The sequence below is a fragment of the Melozone crissalis genome, unplaced genomic scaffold, assembly GCF_028551555.1.
Source record: "Melozone crissalis strain CALT ecotype California unplaced genomic scaffold, PUWL_Pcris_2 ptg000034l_1, whole genome shotgun sequence".
In the NCBI taxonomy this organism is placed as follows: domain Eukaryota; kingdom Metazoa; phylum Chordata; class Aves; order Passeriformes; family Passerellidae; genus Melozone; species Melozone crissalis.
The window spans coordinates 7,854,876-7,876,942 of NW_026535812.1; the positions used below are offsets into that span (position 1 = coordinate 7,854,876).

At 42.5% G+C, this 22,067-nt stretch overlaps 1 protein-coding gene across 3 annotated transcripts in view; it reads left to right on the plus strand.

Moving 5' to 3' along the window:
- Positions 1 to 15,767, plus strand: part of PXYLP1 (2-phosphoxylose phosphatase 1) — a 47,657-nt gene extending 31,890 nt beyond the window's left edge. For all 3 annotated transcript variants that reach the window (XM_054282662.1, XM_054282663.1, XM_054282661.1), the window contains 4 exons: positions 2,981 to 3,142; positions 4,011 to 4,137; positions 12,029 to 12,168; positions 13,460 to 15,767. In XM_054282662.1, the coding sequence (XP_054138637.1) occupies positions 2,981 to 3,142; positions 4,011 to 4,137; positions 12,029 to 12,168; positions 13,460 to 14,391 (1,361 nt within the window). In that variant the 3' untranslated portion in view covers positions 14,392 to 15,767. The remainder of the gene's footprint in view (positions 1 to 2,980; positions 3,143 to 4,010; positions 4,138 to 12,028; positions 12,169 to 13,459) is intronic.
- The last annotated feature ends 6,300 nt before the right edge of the window (positions 15,768 to 22,067 follow it).

Consider the following 22,067-nt stretch of genomic DNA (forward strand, 5'->3'; position numbering starts at 1 on the left):
GTTAGTTGGGATTCTCATCCCAAAGCTCTGAAGCTGCAGCAAAGTTCCAGCTTCTGAGGAGCTTTGACAAGGGCTGAGGAGCACCAGTGCGGCTGGGTGGGATCTTCGGGGTGACTGTGCTCAGCTATGGGAAGGCAGCTCCAGCTGGGATTCATCTCTCCTTGGTCCTGTGTTGTCATTCTTCCCTGTTGTCCTCCTCATCCCTCCTATCCCCATTCCCCCAACTCTGAAATCCTTGTTATTTTCTTGTATAGGCACCCGGTGGAGATTTTTAGGAGACTGCAGAGACTGGTGCTCAGTTCATGTAATTCCTTTTTCTATTTAGCTACATTAAATAGATGATCCATGTGTTTAAGTAGGTAATTTGACTGATTGCCACTATTTTCATCCAATATATGTTATTTCCAGTGTGTTAAAAGCAAATACTGCTTATCATAGATCTTTGCTTCTCCCTTGTATAAGCCAAGCATATTCACTGTACAATGAGGACAAGTTTTACCAACTATGACATGAACTATTGATATTTCTATCTCTGAGTCCATTTCCAGTCCACAAAATGTTCTTGAGTCGTACCCATAGCTGCTGTACTGACTCGAGTCACCTTTGAAAATGTTCTTTCAGTTGCTTTTTAAGTGGAAAACATGTATTCTGGCAGTCCTGCAGGTGTTATTCTTAGTGTTCAATGTTATTCTTAGTGTTCAATGTTATTCTTAGTGTTCAGTGTTATTCGTAATCTTCAGTTTTATTTTTAATATTTTAAAGACAGTAGATGCTTCACTTTAATATTTAGTGCTTTTCCTTATTCTTGAATTTGTCTGGCAGTGTTATGGTATTTATTCAATCAGTTTGATTAAAATAAATCAGAGACTTATTCTTTCTGAGACTTGCTTTCTGCAGACAAGGTGTTTGGCCTCAGGAATCATAGGCACTTGGTTTTAAAACTGTTGTATGCTTCTGTTGGCTTCCTTAATAGTCCCTAATAGTCTCAGTACGAAAATGGGATATGTTCAGGGTTTTTGTGGTTAAAACTGCTTTAGATGAAAAAATTAGGCTCTTTATTTTGCTTTTAAATTTAGGATCAGAGTTAACTTGGAGTTTTTGCTGTTGGATTATGGTTTCGCCTGTGTGCTGCAGCACTCCTGTGTCTAAGCTGACTTGAGGTGCTTCGGCCAGCTCTGAGTGTGTGACATGAGGGAGCAGTAGCTGTGTTGTTTGTGGGTTGCTCTAGAGAGAACTGCTGCAGAAAGCTGGGAGTTGTTGCTGTAACCTTTTCTGGCTTGGAACCTTGGCCAATAGAATGTTCCTGTAATTTGTGCTGTGGACAGCTGCTGCCTGTAGTGCTGTTTATTTGCAGAGTCCAGTCACTGTTGTATGACATTCTTGGGTTTGAGATTTATACCCCAAGTGCAAATGTACTGCAAAGCCCAGAGTTCCCAACCTCTGGCAGGTATTGCCAAGGCTCTGTGTTACTGCCGGTGTCTTAGGCAGGGGTTCGCAATGTCTCACAACCATGTGAGTCTAAGTAAGGAGTTAAAAATTGAATCTGGTAGATAAAGGCAGAAATGGCAGCTGAGCTCCACAATTAAAGTGTCCAAAGTGAAAATTACAGTTTAATATTCTCACCAACACAGCTGAAAGCAAAATCTGAACAGTTTAATGAAAAGTTTCAAGCCACTGCACTTGGCAGGTATTGGCCTTGTCAACAGCTCAGCTCTAGCAAGACTATGGAAAATGCTTGGGTTTTGGTTTGGCAGACAAAGAGTGACCACATAAAATATTTGAAGTGTAATGTATTGTAGTGTAAGAGTGAAGAGCCTGTGTTTATTACTGGCTATGTGTTCATAAAAATCCGTGTGTGTTTTGCTTTGGTTTGCTGTCTTCATTGGTTTTCCTGGTCTGTACAACTATTTATTGTGGAACACATTCACGTCTGAAATTGGAACTGGGAGTCAAGATGGAACTGAGGAACTGACACAGAAAAATTAGTAAAGTTTTGCTTTGAAATTTGTTGTCTCATCTTTTTTTTCTTTTTTTTTTTTTTCCTCTCAAGGTAAAAGACTAAGGGGCTGTAAATATGAACATTTTTCCTCCTCTTTTCTACCTCTAAAGCTTCTGATTAAAATTCCAGAGAATGGAATGGAATGGAATGGAATAGAATTGAATAGAATAGAGGCATTTGTTATTGCAAGTGTACTCTGGGAAGACTCATTAATTAAGACTCACTGATGCTCTTACATTAAGGCAGGGTCATTACAACTCTGGCCTTACATTTAGATATGCTTCAACTTTCATCTACATGTCAGAAGACTTAGTGGTGGTATTTCTGTTAGCTTCTCCTCTGTATGTGTTTACTGCATTTCTTTGTGTTTCATGTTTGTTTGGATAGACTCAGTTTCATTCCAAGAAATATATTTTCTATGGTTTTTTAAAATTTATTTTATTTTTTTAAAATAAGCCAGACCGTTTAAGGTTGACAAGGTGGCAATGTAAGGACAGGGATTAGTGAGGAAAATGATGAATAATCCAGTCCTTCAATCTTGACTACTTTGTTTTCCCAGTGGTTTGTACTGCCCTCATCATAACTGTGCTGTGTCTTTTGCTGATGTCCTTCAATGTCAGTTTTTAAATAAGAATGATGAAAGACAGCCAGACCTATTGTGGCACTTTTTCTGTGATTCATGCTGAGAGACTGAGAGCAAAAGCAGCGTCAAGGAGAGTGCAAAACCCAGAGTTGTTCTACCACTGGGTCTGCTCCTGAAGTTTTAGCCAAGCATTGACTTAGACAAAGAGCTTTTCTGGGCTATGGAAATCAGGGAAAAAAAAAAATCATAGTGAACTTGTTGCATACTGTTGAGAGACATCCTTTCATGAAACCATAATCTTTGTGCATAATTACTTAAAAACAGTGATAAAAAAGTCATAATCCTCTATGTCCCTAAAGTCTCTTGAAGATGTATGGTGTATGTTTTGTATCTTTCAGTGCATTTAATCCCAGTAAACCCTGTGAGGGAGGATGGGTTGAATCCCAAGAGCAGGAAGAGAATAATGCCTGATCTGCTGACGGAGCCCCCTGCCATAGACCCCGTGTATGAAGCTCAGGTGTACTGCAACGTTCCCAGCATCGCCGAGCGCAGCATGGAAGGTGAGCTGGGCTGGGCAGGGCACACCTCAGCTCAGCTGCTTGCTCCTTTGTGCTGGTATTGGAAATGAGAGCTCTGTGCACTGTCAGTTCATTGCTGCTTGGAGAAGGTGGAGCAAATGCCAGCTGGTCACTGAGTTACATTAAGTCATCCAAAACCTGCTGCTCCCCTTCCCCTTCCCCTTCCTCTTCCATCTTGATTTTTGGAAATTGTTCTGTCCAGCCACTAGTCAGCTCTAGGTCTAAAACTGAAAGGATTTGGAGGGGTACAGATATTTAATATTGGAATTGTAATTCTTGTTACACATCAGCTGCATTTCAAACAGTTGACTTGGAATTCAGGAAGAAAAACCCCACAGAAGTAATTAATTTTGGAATTACAAGCCATTAGACATGGTCAGCTAGAAGGCATATTTGCATTCTTTACTCCACAGCAGCTGCAGCAAGTTTGAATGAAGCCCTTCATTAGCATATCCTACTAATGGTTATCAAATAAATCACAAACCAGTATGTCAGAAAGATCCAGATTAGACATGCTGCAAAATCCATCATTATGATGGGGACCTGAAGAGAGGCATTATGAAGGTGGAATAACCTTATTGTGTTGACCGAGTTCTGTGCTTGAGTAGTGTTTTGTGTGGTTGGTGGACTTCAGATGTACTGTGGAGATATGCTAGGAGCCTCAGTCTTGTATAACTTGTCTTGCAATCTGAAGTAAAATATTTCTTAGGTTGGTAAATTGTAATTTCCTAGGGATGTTTTCTTTCATTGCAATACCAAAGCTATCAAGCTCATTATATCTACATTTTTATATTAAAGAAAGTGGATAGAGGTAGTTTTCTTTTTCTTGTTTTCCCTTTCTTCACTGCAGGTCATGCCCCTCATTATTTTAAGCTGGTGTCAGTTCAAGTGCTGATTCGACACGGTGATAGGTACCCTCTGTATGCCATTCCCAAGACAAAGAGACCTGACATCGACTGCATGTTGGTGCCCAGCAGGTAAAATTCTTGGAGCTTGTCTTTACTAAGCTCTTTTTTTGCTTGAGAATAATTTTTTTCCTCTTCAGGAAACAATATGTGCAGCCTGAAGTACATTGTGACTTCTGACCATTGTGTATTGCCATGGTTTAAAAAACCAACCCTTGGATCAGTGGTACACAGTTTTTTCTTTGAAACAGAAGCTATTGCATGTTACCAGTTCTGACCAGAGTAAGTTCTTCATATTTCTTTAAAAAGCAAAAGCTATTTAGTTGGATATTTAAGTTGCTATTCCTTTTAGATAAGTTTCTACATTTTCAAAATGTAAGTGCATTGTTTGAGATGATCACTTCCCTTCACGCTTCTCTGCATCTGAATACAAAAAGCTCTCAGGCAGTTCAGCACTACCATAAGATATTTGTATTTATTTATCCATATTTGTATTTTTTTTCTTTTACTCTTCAGAAATACAGACTCTCAGAACTTTCCCTTAATGATTTGTGTCAGAATTCAGGAAAAAATGAGAGTTGTACATTTAACTATTAAAATACAAGTTAACAGAAAGTGCTGCTGTTTGCTGCTTGACAACTCCCCCTTTCCTGTAGTTACCTCTCTCTGTTTAGATCTGTCACAAGTTAGTTATTTGTGTCTAACTGCCACTAAAACATAATTTTCCTTTCTGTTTCAGTATACTGCTTTTGTCTAACATTATGTCTTTGTAGGTTGCTGAAAACTGTTTTCACACCTGAATCACTTTGAGCTGCAGATCTGATCTGAATTGCTTTTTGTGGGAGAACCTTCCTTTTTTGTTTAGATTCTACTCACTGATATAGGTGAATTATAGTGTACAGCAGTAGAAAAGCCCAGTGATGATGTAATTTCCCAACCTTTGCCATGGCTTGTTTGATTACATGTAAGTACTTTTAAGTAGGATGATGATGGTGATTTTTCAGCAGAGGACTTACCAGTGAACCTACTCAATACTTAAAATTAAAAGAAAAATACCAAGATATGTTAGCAAAACCTCTGGGCAAATCTACCCCTTCATGCTGCTGTCCCCTCAGCAGTGTCAGTTGTGGAGATTTCAGTGGCTGAGGGCTGTGTGTTGTGTCCCTGCATCCATTACTCAGGAAAAGAGGCACAGTAAGTACACAAAGCAGTGTAGATGGACCATAAATACCTTTTGAGAATGGCATGGAATCTCCTCTGTCTTTAATTCCACACCAGAAAAGCAAGAACATGATTTCTTGACTCCCAAATGGCTTTACTCTGTTGTGCTGGAGGTGTTAATGCCACACTGAAAGTACATTTCACCTTGGGAGATGCCTGGGAGATCACAGAGCAGATCTTCATGGAAGGAATTTTTAGGCAAGTGCAAGACAAAGCAATGATCCAGGACAGCCAGCACAGCTTTACTCAGGGCAAATGTGCCTGAGTAAGTCTGGTGGCCTTGTGTGATGGGGTGACTGGGACAGTGGTCAAGGGAAGAGTGACCAGTGTCATCTGCCTGGAGTCCTGCAAGGCTTTCAGGGTGGTCCCTCATGGCATCCTGAACTCCAGCTGGAGAGATGTGGGTTGGAAGGGTGGACTGCTCAGTGACTGAATGGATGCTGAGGTGCTCAGTATCTCTGTGTCCATGGAGGCCCTTGGTGGGTGAGTGGTGTCCCTCAGGGCTCTGGGACCTGTGCCCTTCAATCCCTTCGTTACCAACGTGGGCAGTGGAATTGAGTGCACACTCAGCCAGTTTGCAGTGACAAGAAATTTGTGTCCAGCTTGAGAAGCGGATCCATGAGAAACTCAACAGAGTCAAGAAGTTCAAGAGGTTCACCTGGCTCAGGGCAATCCCAGACATGGGTACAGACTGGGAGGGGTCTCTGGAAGAACCCTGCAGAGGAGCTGGGGGTGGATGAAAAACTGGGCAGGAGCCAGCAGTGTGCACTGGCAGCCCAAGAGGGCAGACATTGGCTGCTGCTGTTCTGTGTTCACACTTCAGCTTCCACCAAAATGCCTGTTTTGTCAAGAGGTGTCATCCAGGGGTCTAGTCCAACATCCTTCAGGAGAAGTTGGATGTTCTTGAGAGGTCCCTAACCCCAGAAGCTCACAGTGCCTACTGCAAACTGAGTAGCTTCCTGAAATGAGATGTGCATTCCTGAGACTGCAGAGAGGAGACCAAACTTCAGTTATCTCAACCATAGAGTGGAGTGGGAGTTGTTTTAATAAAAAATTAATTTTTCTAAGAAGATGGAAAATGAATTGTTTGCTAATAGCTATGATAACATTTTTGATGACCTGCCTGTAAGGGGTGAGATTATTTTCAGCATGAAATACTAAGTAGAGAAATATGATCCAGATTCCTAAAGGCTCTGATCTTCTGATCTTTCTTAATATCTGTCATGTTAGAATGTATGTGAGAAAGCTTTATTGAAAAGATGTTAACAGCAAGTGACAGTGTTAGATGAGTAGCTGTGTTTCTCAATATTAGTGTGCCACATGAGACCTCAGTTTTGTATTTGCCAGAAAAGCTTTTATAGCTGTTTCCAATTCAGTTTCAGGCAAGGAGTACAACATGAAGGCCCTGGAGTCAGAGAAGGATCAGTGTGGCTTTGACACAGAATGACCAAGTGGAGCAGTGGAGAGGGCACAGCCAGGCTCTGGGGAGGCCAGAGGGGAACACCCGTGGCTCTCACTGATTTGTGAGCATTAGAGCATCACTGTGTAAATGACACATCCCCTACCCCTCACAGCCACTCCAAGACCTTGTCTCCTCAAGAACAAAATTTATATAAAAGAGCATCTCCTCTCCTAATTTAGGGCAGCAGAAAGATGAAAGGAGTTGGCTCTGCACCATTCTGTCCAGATGTGTTAAAGCTGACCTCACTGAATAAAGCTGGAATGAAGCCTTTGTTTTGAGTGGAACATTCATTACTTCAGCATCAGGAAGTTATTTGCTGTGTTTGCCTGTCAGCTTATATTCCTTTGTGATGTAAATTTGGAGCTTGATTGTAAATGTGTTTATATGGGGAGTGTGACAGGGTCTGTAATCACTGCCTTTGAGCTGAGGCTTTCTTGCTGCTGTACAGTTGAGCTGAGATGTCTGATGGAAAGTCTGGCTTGTTTAAGCTTTCTGGACTTACAATATCAGATAAGCAAGCTGCTCATATGCAGGCTGCTCTTTATTTGACTTAGCATTTGGCTGATGGAATTCATTAATTAAGCAGATTATGCCACAGCCCCCTGGACTTCTAATGGATATGCAAAATAGCCTTGAGGTCACGCTTGGGTTTTGTGAATTATGGATTGTGACATATAAGTGTGGGATGAATATAAGCAAATGGATTAAATGCTTTGGAGATTTCTTCCATCTAAAACTTCAATTAATATTATTGTTCTAATTTTTATTGTTCTGGATGCAAATTTCCAAAGGGAACCAAATAATGCCTTTTTTTTTCCTCAAGAAAACTACTTGAATGATATTATGAAAATCTGTTCATTGTAGTATTTGCTTATGGGGGAAAGAAATTAATCCCACACATTTTTTTCCTTATGTAGCTCACATTTATAGTGTCAGAAGTAAAAAATATGCAGTGTTTCTTCGCTGAGTTTGTATGTGAGAGAGAAGAAACGCTTTTTGGAAGATGCTAAAATGATTTCAGAAGACTGCTGTAATTTGATAGTAAGCTGGGTTAATTAGCATATACTTGAAGACATTTTGAGAGGTGTTGATGGTAATCATAAGAAGCTTAGTAACAAATACTGAAATTTTAGGTTCAATATGCACTTGTTTTGAAGCTGCCACAGAAACAAGCTGGGAGCTGGGAGATGAGACAAGTATCATCCTGTGAGGTGAAGGGAGTGAGGATCTGACTTGGAGTGAGGTCAGAGTAGGATCCAGACCAGAGTCAGGGGAAGAAAAGTCTCCTGAGGCCTCTGCTGGCTTTAAAGAGTCAGACAGCAGTGGAGGAGTTGGGATTCCAGAGCCATGGAATGGTTTGGGCTGGAAGGGACCTCACAGATCCTCTCACTCCCTCTGACAGGGGAGCGCTGAGGAGTTGGTATAAAAGTGTACAAGCTGTGAGACCTTTATGAATAAATAATCCCCAACTGTACTTCTGCTGCCTTAGGATCTCTTCTGTGTACTACACTGATCTATTGTTGGGTGTAGTGGCTTTCCCCATTCATTTGTTTTGTGAAAAGCACACACTGTAGTAGCCCTTTGATCTCACACTTCTTTTGCCTACTTGAACTTCACAGAAAAGACATGTTATTTTTGCTTGAAGTTCTAAAATTATTTTTTTGCATTTTAAGTAAAGAGAAAGGAACTCACTCTTGGGATAGTTTGCAGGCAGAATCTTGTGTTGTATGATTACAGAAAAGTCATGTTTGTGCGTCTGAAGCCTGGTGGGGTCATGTTTACTCACAGAGTGATGCACTGAGGGCTCTGCAACACCTTGTGAGAAGCTTGCTCCTCTCAGCTTTTGCCATGCATTTTTGTATTAACTCCTCAAGAAAAAAAGAAATTTTATTGAAGGATGCCAGCTCTGTTCCTAGCAGAAATGCATAATATAGTTCAAAGAGTTGTGCAATATTTCTTCCCATGTACACTGGTTACAGTGTAGCAATAAAAGGTGATATTAAAGCCTTTTAAGAGCTTTGCAAATATGATATTTAAGTGTTGATTAAGGATTTAAATGTTGGTCCATTTTAATGCTAGTGCTTGAAAACCAGAGTATTCTATCTGGGAACTATTATCCCAGTGCGTAGGTTGTAAATAACAAAAGGATCAACTGAATTAATTATTTGAGGGAAAAGAAGCATCCTCAGTTTTGTTACAGATAAAATTTATTCTATTGTACACAAATAAAATCATTAAAAGGCAAATTAACAGATTTTAAATAAAGGAACAAAATGCTAAAATTGAGAAGTGTGGCTGTTGTTAGTGGGTTTAAATGAAAAGCTGTTCCATTTTCTGACAAAATTTGAAATATTTTTTTATACTCCTACCTTTTGCAAATGTGGTAGCTTGCCATTGTAAGGCCAGGAAAATTACAGAAGGATATCTCTTTAGTTCATTTTTATTTTCTGATTACTCTTATGGAAATAAAATTTTGAGGATAATTCAGTCTTTTCAGCTGTACAACGGAGCCATTTCCTTTGCTTCCTGCTCCAGCAGCCCCAGCAGCCTCAGCCGTGTTGCCTGGATACTCCATCTCCTGCAGCATCTGTAAATTGGCCAATTCAACAGGAGGATTCATATTCTAAATAAAAGCCAAGTCTTGGGGTGGGAAAGGGAATGCTTTGTCAGCTGGGAGCCTGAGTGCTGCTGCAAGTCTTGCTGCTGAGAAAAATAGATGTTTGTTTGCCCAGATGTACAGGGATATCTGTTTAACAAGGAGTAAGCTTTGAATTTCTATTCAGAAAGATGTCCAAAAGTCATATTTCATATATTTCATAATGCAATTCTGCAGGCTTGGGCTTATCTTGTGCTCACTTTAAATCCAGTGTAATCCAAAGTTAAGTAACTTGCATCTCCATATCTAATATTATTAATACACCCTATTAATACACTGGAATATAAAATCATCAATTATCATCCCTTTTGTAATTTTATCTTAAAAGTTAATTTATTTTGCCTGCCACTTTTTCAGAAAAATCCTTTTGCAAAGTACAGATAAATACTTTACTTTCTTCTTCCCTTGCTTTCTTCCCACAAGTGATTGCTCGCAGTTTTATCAGCACAGATTTGATTCCATTAGAATTCTTTCAGGCTTTTGTAAGCAAAGCAGCAAAAGAAGAAGAATAGATAAAGCAGTTCTGTTAGTTTTCTTTCACATGTATTTGCAGAACTTATTAATTAAATGAACAGAGTTTAAGGAAAATTTTGATTGTCAATTTATTAATGTGTAGAGTTTCACAAAGTTGAAAATTTAGAAAATTGGTGGTTCAACCTGCTACCTCTGTAATAAGCTTAAAAAGCCAATTGCTAATGGGTGTAATTTAATTTTCTCAACTTAATTCTTCCATTTTTAGATTTCACTGCTGGGCTGTGAAAATAGTGCAATGTACAAAATGTTCTGTTGGAAATGTTCATCTGGAGCTGGAGTAAGCTTCTAATGTATGATTGTAACACAGGAAGCTTCCACTGCTTGAGAAACAAAAATCAGGCTTTGTTCTTTCTCTGCTTTGCAAATGCTGATCTTCAGTTGCCCTGTTAAAGTTACAATATACAGAAGAAGCTGTGGATTTAGAATATCATTAATTGGCTGGTTTTCCTTTAATTTGAAGTCAAATGAAAAAATTATTCTGATTTTTAATCTAAATATGCTTTTTGTCTCGTTTTGCATTTTTTTTTACCGGCAGTTGTGGCATAATAGTAACATTTTTCTGCCAGGATTTTTTTTTCCTGAAAAGAAATTAAATCCTGGAAAATTCAAGTTTTTTAAAATATGAGCTGCTTTTCTGTTGACAGCACTGATTCTTATGAGCTCTCCTGTATGTGCAGGTTGTGAGCAGAGCTCTGCAAGAAGTCCTCTCATGTGTGAGAGTTTCTCAGTTGGCTCTTCCAAGTGAGCATGGATGTCTTTGTCCCAGCAAACTTCTATTCCAGACTCTCACTCCTGCTTTAGTGGTGCTACTGCTCCCTCTGGTGTGTCATGCAAGTCAGGTTTCTTTTTGAGACCTGAGGTTTTTATATTCAAAATAGTTTATCCTTCTAACAAATGTAAATATGAACAGTAAACACAAATCCCAGTTATTTAAGAGATCCCTGACAAAATGTATTTTATATATATATTTTTAAGCAACGTCAAAATAACTGTGTTCAAACTGAACATCCTATTAAGACAAGAACCATCTGGAGCAGAGTTGGGTTGCCAAACAGTTTCTGATGCAGTTCTGCACAAAATTAGAGAGGTGGCTGTGTAACCTTTGGTGATTGCTGACATTTAACGAGGAAGTCCCCACTTGTGTAATGCATTTCTGCTGAAGGAATGTGATCACATGTGATCACAGATTTATTTTTTAAAGGTTCAGGTTACCTTTGGGTTACATTGTGGGATTTTTTGTACCTGTAGCTTTCTGTGCAGCAGTACCACAGTGAGCTGAATCCATGGTGTATTTGAAATTTCCAGTGCAATGGGGGAGATTTAAGCTTTCTTTCACTGACTTGAACTCTGTTTCAGTGAGTTAACTAGGATATTTTAGTGAATATCTCTTCCAGCTGCATTCATTACTTCCACGGCAGAGTATCTTACTTGTGTGTGTGTGTCCAGGAGTGTTGGCCTCTTTCTTCCTGGATAAAAGTGCAATATCCTAAACAATGATTCCAGTTTTAATGGGGACACTGGATACTGCTTTCCAGTTCCACGTAATCAAGGCTACATGTGCTATTTGATTTGAGGCTGAAGGAAGTAGAAATAAAAGCTGAGATTGTGGTCAGCATTGCACATTAAAATATCTGAGAATTCCTTCAAAATCATCTGCCTAAAGTACTGCATTGAACCCCTTTAGAGTGTAACTGGCTTTGGCTGTGCTGTTAAAGGGTGTTGGTACTTCAGAAACGAGAGAGGTTTGGAGGGTTTTTTTAAGGATTTTTAAATATTTTTTTTTTTCCATTTGAATTCATAACAGTATTAGTGACTGAATTCAAAGCAACCCCCAGAAATTGCTCTAAAATACTTCATGAAAGGTATCATAATTTTAACGTGACAAGACAATAGTTCTTTAGCAGATAGTAAGTAGTTAGGTTTCTTTTCCATACTTGCAAAAGTCCTGAGTAAGAGCAGATGTTGTCCCAGTGGGAAATAACTTCACATCATGAAATTTCTGATCTGACATACTTGGAATACTTGATGCTCTCGAGCTGCTTTCCCATATGCTTTTGGAGGTTTCACATTTTGGTTTTTTATCTCTCTAGGAAACCTTCTCATCCTCAGCTTGAAGCCTTCATTAAGCATATGTCCAAAGGGTCTGCAGCCCAAATGGATGGTTCTCTGAGCAGCCTGCCTCACTTCCCCAGTCATTCCCTGTGTGAAATGGGAGAGCTTACACAGACAGGTGAGTTCCCCAGCAGCTCTGTCTCATCCTTTGCTCTGTTAAACACAGTCTGCTTGAGAAGGGACCTACTGATTCATAAATGCTTTTTTATGGCATCTTACCATGTTGGTCATATCCTCAGCTATGCTGGGATGTGTAACTCGACTGTGAAAGTGGCAGCAGTTGTAGAAACCATGCTTTGTCCTATAGCTTGACAATCCTGTTACACACTGGTCAATCTTGGCATCCCATTTAAATTCCTTTGTAGCAAGTCAGAGCACCTTTTTTTCATGTTGCTTCACACCATAGAGCTCCTCTGTTACCCTTGTGACAAACAGCACTGCTCAGTCCCTCCTGAGGAAGATCTGGTGCTCTGTTACTGACAGGGCTGGGATTCAAAGGGGCCCTGTGTCCCCTACAAGAGATGCTGATGTAGCAGCCAAACCTGGTGTTATGGATATGCTTTATACATCTGGTGCCTGTCAAATCCTTGTGTGTTCTGGGATCCCTTTGGAAGGAATCCTTGGCCACTGTCAAGTCTTGCAAAGTGATATCAGGAGAAAGCAAGGCAGGACACCACTGAAATTGTACAAACACATGGATTGTGTCACTGAGCTGGCATCTGGGGTCTCCTGTGGCTTGCAGCAAGGTGTACAGAGGTGTTCTAGTGCATAAAGGCTTCAGGCCTATTGCTTTGCTGCTGTGCAAGAAACATGGATTCTGGAGTAGAGGTTTAGGCACATGAAAAGGATACACTCTCCAGCTGGATAAAGGCAGAGCTTTAGCATAAATTATCAAGCAATTTAAATACTCCCTGAAGGAAGATGGACAAGGAAGCTGGATGCAATTGCTACACCTCATGATTGATTTGTGAGTTTGCACACTAATTTACATTTTATGTATTTGTGTCCTGACTGCTGGTGATTTTATTGGCTGCCATAAATTTTCAGGGGCGCAGCATTCTCTGCAGGCCTGAAAACCTGACTGAGGTGCAGTCTTCGAAAACACCTTACTATTTTAGTCATGTTAGACCCCTTCAGTCTGTGTCTTAGTCCAAAGAATTAATATTGAACTACTGAGGTTATAAACAAACTTTATGGAACCAACTGCTTTTCTGTATATCAGGCTAGTTCCCAGAATATGAGAGATACTGAAGAATAGCAAGTTTCTCATGTTTCAGACATTTTTCTTTACAGTCATCATAAGTGCAGTTCAGTTTTGTAAGTTTATCAGTAAGGCTGCTAGCTATTTTTTTTTTTTTGCATAACTGCAAAGATTCTAATCACGTGTTGTAATTTCTGTCACAATGCAGGGGTTGTACAACACCTGCGAAATGGACAGCTGCTCAGAGAGATTTACATCAACAAACACAAACTGCTCCCCAGTGACTGGACAGCCAAGCAGCTCTACCTGGAGACCACGGGGAAGAGCCGGACCCTGCAGAGCGCGCTGGCCCTGCTCTACACCTTCCTGCCAGATTTTGACTGGAAGAAAATTAACATGAGGCACCAGTGGAGCACCATTTTCTGCTCAGGAAGCTGTGACTGTCCCATGAGAAACCACTACCTGGAGGAGGAGCAGCGCAGGCAGTACAGCTTACGGGTGAAAAACAGCAATTTGGAGAAGATCTACGTGGATATGGCAAAGATTGTGGGCATTCCCACCAGGCAGCTGAGAGCTTCTAACCCCATAGATTCTCTCTTGTGCTATTTCTGTCATAATGTCTCATTTCCATGTACCAAAGCTGGCTGCATTGGTATGGAACACTTCAAAGTAATCAAGAGACACCAGTTGGAGGACGAGAGAGAAAGACAGGAAAAGAAACTTTACTTCTTGTATGCACTGTTGGCTACTCATCCTCTCCTCAACCAGACTGTCAATAGGCTGCAGCGTATTGCAGAGGGCAAGAAGGAGGAAGTGTTTGTCCTCTACTCTGCACATGATGTCACCTTGTCACCTGTTCTTAGTGCCTTGGGCATTACAGAGGCCAGATTTCCCAGATTTGCTGCCAGATTAGTTTTTGAGCTGTGGCAGGATGGGAAGAGGCCCAAAGAACACTTTATCCGCATCCTGTACAATGGTGCTGATGTCACATTCCAGACCTCCTTTTGCAGGGATCATTATAAACGTTCCAGCAAGCCAATGTGCCCACTAGAAAAACTTGTCAACTTTGTCAAGAGGGATATGTTCTTAATTTTTAACAGTACAAGCTACTATGATGCATGTCATAGGAGAGCACTGTAGAGAAGGGAGGAGGAAAGGAGGCAGTGTTAGTTTATGTCAGTGATTTGTTTTCTGGCAGAGGTACAGTTCAGTTTTCTTACTTCTTGTATTTTCATGTGTAAGTACAGAAGGGTAATGCTTGAAACATTTTTCAAATAGTTTTATTTTCATTCAGGCTGCAGATGGCCTTTAGTAGAAGAACAAATGCCAAGGGTTATGTGTGTGTGTGTACTCACAAATGCTGTTAAATGTTGTGATAAACCATGTGGTGAATGTGACCTGGCCCTTGCTTGATAGAGTGAGAGAGCATAGACTTTGTGTTTCTCTGTTCCAGAGCAATATTTGGATAGCCTGAGTTTAAAGCCAAAACTCCATTTTTTTTGTAACACCATCTCACAGTCATTTTAAGCACTTCATGTCAGGGTCATTATGAATTCCAGGTGTCTGCATTAAGGCATTTTAAAGGAATTTTTGAATTTCTTTACTCAGAGGAAGCCATAATATTAGAATGTTATGGTCCTTAAAGCAAAGTGCATGTGTGTGTGTGAATACTTCCTGGGCATGTACAAATGAGTGTGTGCCTTCTGCACCTCACAGACCTAGAAACCCTTGGCTGTTGTTGCCAGTGCCAGAGAAGGGTGTACTGGAGAAGGGATACAAAACTCTACTCTCTGATTGCACTTTCAGCACTTTGAATAGTTCAAACACAGTCTAGAAACATGTGAAGGCCTTGTGACATTAAAAGAGGTAGCAAACACTAACAGTACCACTAAACCTGAGTGGGAAATTAGAAATGAGTTTTATGGTGAAGTGTTGGGCTCTTTCCCATTGTGAACACGTTCAAGCTGTTGTGCTATGGTACAAATCAGTATTTTAGGAATTTGCTATGGTGACTGCTTCAGACAGCTTGACTAAATACTGAGAAAACTTTGTAGTTGAGTTAGTATTTTTATGGACTAGGAAGCTCTTATTTTGTAAGACCAGACTTGTACATATTGTACTGTGTATATTTATAACACAGTAGATCTTTCTTACTTGTTTAGTTTGTAAAGACTTGTGGAGGTCACTTTTTAGACATTTTTTTCCCTTGATCAGGATGTTTAGACTTAAGAATAAACTGTCTCTTATGGGTAATTTGAACAATGAGTAGATATGAAAACTTCAGACTGCTTTCATCTCTGTAGGAGTAGTAAATTGAGAACCAATTTTTAATAGAATTCCTAGAAATTTTATAATGATGGAGGTTTGGTAACTTCTAGAAATAAATTAGTCTGTGAGTTGTGATTCAATGGTGCTAGTTTGTCAAAGAAAACATAACTCAGCATAAGTTCTCTGACTCTTGGCATTCCACTCTCTCTGTTTTCAATGCTGCATTTGAACATGTTTCTTTAAATAAAATTCTGGGGTCTCTTTGTGTTTTTGTGTTATGTTCGTTGTGACTTCCTTAGCTGCTTGCAGGAACAAGGTGGATATTGTTAAGCTGCTTGTTGCATTTCTGATTTCTGCATTTAATCTGTCCTGGGCCCCAGTCTGGGCAGGAGCAAGTAAACATTTCATGAACACTGAACTAGAAATCCTGACAGAAGACTTGGGGCTTTTGTACCACACTGGAGTGGTAACATTTCTGTCTAAGAGACTGGATCTGCTTGTGTGCTGGAGGGCAGACAGAAGAGAGAATCTGAAAGTTGAGCTGACTGTAGAAATAATGTGAAGGGGACCTTTTGCCCAATATAAGTAGCAAAGGCAGAGACCCCATAACTTTTCCTTTATGTTGAGGTGGGACCTCCTGTGATTGTGCCCTCACTGCCTCTTCTGCTGTTACTGGCCAACGCTGTGAAGATGTCTCTTATAGTTCCCTTCAGATTTTCTTGAGCCTTCTCTTCTCTGGGCTAAGCAGACCCAGCTCTACCCTCATGCCAGGTGCTCCAAATCACCTTGGCTGTCAGTGGGGACTCTCCAGCAGCTCCATCTCTCTTGTCCTGGAGTGAAAAAGAGCATTGATAGCGGGTTCAGCCAAAACAGCCTCCACTGTGGTCAGGGCAGTGGCAAGAAACCTGGACTGGGGAATTTAAGGAAATCTGCAACTAAATTTCAGTTACAGCTTCAGGTTGTCAGTATCTGCTCACCTGTATGTTTGAGGGTCACTGGATGGGCAGAACCAAATCTTTAATGTAAAAATTATTTTTTTAAAAAGGGCAAAAGCTAATTATTCTTCTGTGTATGCACAGTTCATTAAGATCTCCTGTAAGCCATACACACAGAGCATCTGCAGCAATGAAAGACTTGATCCATCTCCAGTGCCACCAGAAGAGCTAAAGGAAAGAGCTGCAGGGCTGAGATCACTCTCACAAACCTTGGACCTGGCTGTGGACATAAAGTGATAAGCAAACTGCATTACTGAAGTTGATTAATCGTGGCGTTCTGAAGTTTGACTTAATTTATTATTCAATTTGTAATTTCAAGTGGATTTATATTTGGATTAAGGTAACAAATGTAACTACCTGAACAATGAAAAGATGAATTGGTGGGAGTTATTTATCCTGGAATTGATAAATAGCCTTTCTGTAGGGGTGCACTGATGAATTAGGTGTTCTAACTGAGAAACACTGGCTTGAGCAGTTGCACTGTTTAATCAAGTGTTGCTGCTTTAAGGAATGCTGCTTGAGATCTTGCTCTCGGCTTGAAACCGATGTAGGAGTGGGCTGTTTTGTTGTGTGCTAAACACGGTATTCAGAAACTGATGTTTAAACATGTTGAGTACTTGTACTGTGAATGAAATCCATGCAGTGCTTCCTCACCCGATCCAGCTCATTTTCCAGCGCCGTGCTGATGTCCCGTCTCTCCCTGCCCGCTCCTCCCCTCCGTTTGTTCCATTTCTAGGAAGCCGTAACAGCTTTAGCTCCAAACGCTCCTTGCACGCTGCGAGTGCCAAATGGCTTGGCCTGAGCTGCCGTGTATTGTTGTCAGTGCATGAAAAGGGGAGGGAAGGGCTCCCAAGGCGAATTCCCGGAGCCGCCGGGAGCGGGATAACCCCGGAGATGGGAGCGGGAGCGCGGCGGGGCTGCGGCGCCCTCGCGTGGCGGCTCCGTGCGCTGCAGCGCGGGCTGCGGGAATCACACCGGGAAAGGCTCTGGGAGAGTTAAACCAGGTGACCTGTGGGTGGATTTCATCCTGCAGTCTCAGAAAGAGGCCTCCAGCCCCGCGGTTTAAGTGAATAGGTGTCTATGTGAGAGGCTCAAACCCTTGTGGGGTGAAGAAGGAGTTACGACAGCTGTGCTGGTAATTTTGAAGCGAGTCATTCGTGTTGTTGAGCACAGGTGTATTCTGCAGGTATTCTACAGCTTTGCTCGCCTGTGTACTAAAATCAGCCCTACAATTTTCAGCAGAATTATTTTTGAAATTTGTAAAGCCTATTCTATATGGAAGGATAAAACACAGTATTATTTTTTCCTGTACTTTTCTGGTTTGGTCTCAGTTTGCTTGCCTTGCAGTTTTGTTCCTTCCCCCTTGTTCACATGGAAGAAGCTATGCTGTATGTGAGTACTATGACCTTATTCAAGCAGTTGAGATGTGACAGAGTCTGAACTTCGTAAATTTCCTTCAAACTGAAATCAAACAGCATTAAGCTTGTTATTTCCAAACGTACTGGAGAGCCATTTTCAAAAGTGATTTGGAATTACACTTCAGCTATTCCTTTAGGATCCCCTGACCAAAATGCTAGTTATTCTTTTCTTCTGTTGAAAGTAAAAATGTAGGGTGAAAAAAAAGTGATGGCGTTTGAAATGTAAAGCAGTCCAGTTTGCATTCTAAAAAGTCTTTTTGGCAGGGTAAAAAAAATAATCTGTTTGGTAGTCTGTCTCAGTTTGAGACAAATTAGGAGGAAACATCCTAAAATGAACGTATTCTCTAATGAAAGGTAGGTTTGGGCAGCCCCTCCCCACAGGTTTGAAAGGAATTTCTTGGAGCAAAGTGAAAAAAAACCTCTTGTTATTTAATGGGGAGAGTGCAGGCACGGAAAAAAAGAAAAGAATGAATAACGTTAGGTAATAAACTTCCTCATTGTGCAGAAAGCTGGTACCTTAGAGTCTGCTCGGCTTCTGCCGGGGTCCGGAGCCGGGATGTCCCTGCAGCCGCTCCCGCCGGGCCGCGGGCTGGGGCTCCCGGGGCTGGCCTGGATTTTGGACCGCAGCACAGCTGAACAGTTCCTGAAGAACCAGCCACAGCCCCAGGAGAACTCCGTGCCTCAGCTAACAAAGGAGCTAGCTAAAAGCAGAGACACAGCTCTCCTGGCTGCACAGCAGAGAGAGACGGGGATCTGTGAGAACTGAACACAAACTGCTCGCTGAGGAATTTCCCCGGCTTCCCCTCCCAGCCTTAAGTTACAGGACCCACGTGTGGGGATAAAGCCCATGGTAGGTGATACAGTGTCATAGCATCACCCCAGGACACAGCCTTACAGATGCCATTGTAGAATGGTCATGGGAAGATGTGGGAGGGGAAAGTTTGAGCAGAAGTTGTTCCTGTAGGTCCTTGCAAAACAGGATATGTAGGATAAAAGATGAAAAATAGAAAATAGCAAATAGACAATGTGGCTTCTTGCAGCCACCTTTCTTGGAGCAGGTACAGAGGCAGTGGTTTGAAGCTGTTCCTCACCAGGAGACTGAGGACCAATGGCCAGCTACAGGACAGAAGGAAAGTCTAGGGGCAGATGCAGGGTGTGTGTGTGACTGCTGGGGTGTAGGCAGCAGTGGCTGAAGTAACTGGAAGGTTAAAGGTCCAGGGTCAGCTACTGGACACACTGCTGTCCTACTCCTGCTTGGACCTGTGTAGGCACAGCTGCAGCTACTGGATAGGCCCAAACAGTTTTGTCATCAGAAGCAGAGTGACCTAAGAAGGGATTCTGCAGATTTAGATGATGAGAGGGATAATTGTAATACTGTTTCATCTTTTTAAAAGTCTGTCTGTCCCCAAAAGTGGTGAGTAACAGAGATGGAATCAAGTCTGGTTCCTGATGAATCAGTATTGATCTGCTGGTTGCTAATTTCATTTTTCTTTTTGAACTGATTGCATACTGAATGTTCTTCTCTAGCAATGCCAGTTATAACAGGCTTTTGACCAATTCAGTGCCTTTAAAAAAAAACCTTCAACAACCAAACCTTTATAAGTAACAGGCTGCAGTGCTTTTCTGCTTTGCTCATACATGCATAAATCAGGCATATCTTGAAGGATGATTAATAGCTACTGTCATTTTTAGCTGTCAAGTGGACAACAATAATGGCTTGAGTCCTATCTCAAGCACCAGAGAGATGTCTTTTTGCTTAAACCTCTGCCAAGAAGGATTAAATGATGTCCATGACTATGTAATAGGACTGGTGTAAGATGACATTTGTCAGCAATTAGTGTACTCTCAGATGTGTTCGTAACCCTTTAGCTGTGAACCCAGAGGTAAGTAGGTTTAGGGAGAGTTTTACCTGTTAATATTTAACTTGGGACCGCAATCTGGTAATTGGAGTTTTGGTAAGAAAGAGCACTGTATCTTGTAGAAGAGTGATAAAAATACTTTTGCTTTTCAGAGGAGACTGGAAGCAGGCCGTGCTGCTCTGAAGTGGTGTTTATAAGGAGGAGGCAGCCAGCTTAAACACAGCCAGACAGGGGCTCATTAGCTGTGAGGGCTTGCTGTGAATCTGGGCTGCTTCTGGCAGTGCTTGTTCTGACTGGCAGAGAATGGAAGGTAATTGTCACAGCAGGACCCATGTGTCCCTGTGAAACCACTGGATTTGACTGAATCTCCCCTTCTCACAAAGGACTGACTGCTTGCCATCCGTAATTTTCGTAAAGCACTTTGCTGGGGTGCAGACCTTCACTTTGCCTGCTTTGCCAGGAGGAAACTTCCTGCAAATGCTGGAAGCCAATGGCAGGAGGGAAAGCAGCCTTTCTGTGTCCTCCATAGCTCCTGGGGTGCTCCTTGGGCCCTTGGCTGGAGTTGCTGTGGGGTGCTGCTGTGCCTGTGGCTCCGGCCCTGCGCCTTCCCTGCTGCCCCATCCCCTCCCTGCTGCAGATTGGATCCTGCAGGTTTGCTCCTGCTCTGGAGCTGTTGCCCTATTCACTGCTGCCATCCTCTGATGTTTGTGGAGCAACACTGAAAAATGCTGCCTGGGGCTTTGCCAGTCACTCAGTGCTCACACGTTTTTAATAGCGGTTTGCTGACCTTGGCCGTCATCGATAGTTTCAATTTTAATTAGAGGTCGTGGTGTTACTTCCTCAACATCAGATCACAACACAAATGGTACACCTCGTTTTTTGTCAGGGAAATAGACCCCTTTACTGTCTTCCAACTCCTTCATCGGATGCAAGAAGTCGAATTTTCTAAGAGGGGTCCAGATTCTCAATCCTGCAATTCCACCTGCAAGGTTCTCTCATACCCAGGGCTCTGAGGGGGCTCTGAGAGGGCTGTGGGGGGCACACGGGGCTGTGGGGGGACTGTGGGGGGCACACGAGGCTGTGGGGGGCACACGGGGCTGTGAGGGGGCTGTGGGGGGGGCACACAGGGCTGTGGGGGCACACGGGGCTGTGGGGGGCACACGGGGCTGTGGGGGGCACACGGGGCTGTGAGGGGGCTGTGAGGGGCACACGGGGCTGTGGGGAGCACACGCGGCTGCAGGTGCCGGCCGGGCCGCACGGAGCTGAGTGGGAGGAGGATGCTGAGGATGCTCCGTGAGCCGGAGCAGCCCCGGGATGCCGGAGGGGGGACCGGGACCGTGTCCTGCCCGCTCCTGCGGCTCGGTTCGGGTACACATTGCCGGGATGCGGCACCCGAAGCGGGGAACGTGCTGTGTAATCAGGACGGAGTGAAGCCGCACCGAGACACCCCCGGGCCGGGCCTGCCTCTCCGGGGGAGCGTGTCCTGGAGACGGGCCCGGGACAGGCCGCGCTGCGGAATCCGCACGGCTCCCCAAAAACGGGACCAGCAGCGAAACTGCGCTCACCCGGGCGGGGATTTGAGGTGCGGGAATGGCTCCAAAGGGCACATTCCGAAGTGCTCGGGTGTAAGTGGTGGCAGCTGAGGGATGGTGGGGCGAGGCTGAGGCTCACATTCCGCTCCCCGCAGCCCTGTGTGTGTCTGTGTGTGTGTGTGAGCAGCTCTGGGCAGCAGCACAGCCCCATGGAATGTGCAAGCCTGGGCTTTCCCTGGGGACAGGATCTCCTCTCCCTCCAGCAAATCCCCACAAAGTATTTCCTCCAAATAACTGGAATGCCACCCTAAGCAGCCTCCTGCTTCATCCAGAAAATTTGGGTGCAGGTTCAGTTCAAGCCCTGTGCTGATGTTGGACCCCAGCTTCAAACGCTTATTACATTTCCTGTATTTATGCTCTCATGTATCTATAGAGGGAGTAAATCAGCACTGGCATACTCGACAGTCATACTTGTTGCACAAATGTTTATTTCCCTCTAAATATGGTATAGATTTCATCCACCTTTGGATGTTGTGAAGATATTGTGGTAGTTATATGTTGGGCTTGGAACCTGTCTGATCAAAGAACATAAATATTGGAAGTATGTGAATGAAATAAGAAAAATACAGAATGTCAAATATTAGCCACTGGTAACAGCAGGTGCAGGGAACATTTTGCATGCAAGCTCAAAACTGAAATATGGTATGAAATCCCTTTGAATATTTCTGGATGTGGCACAGAGAA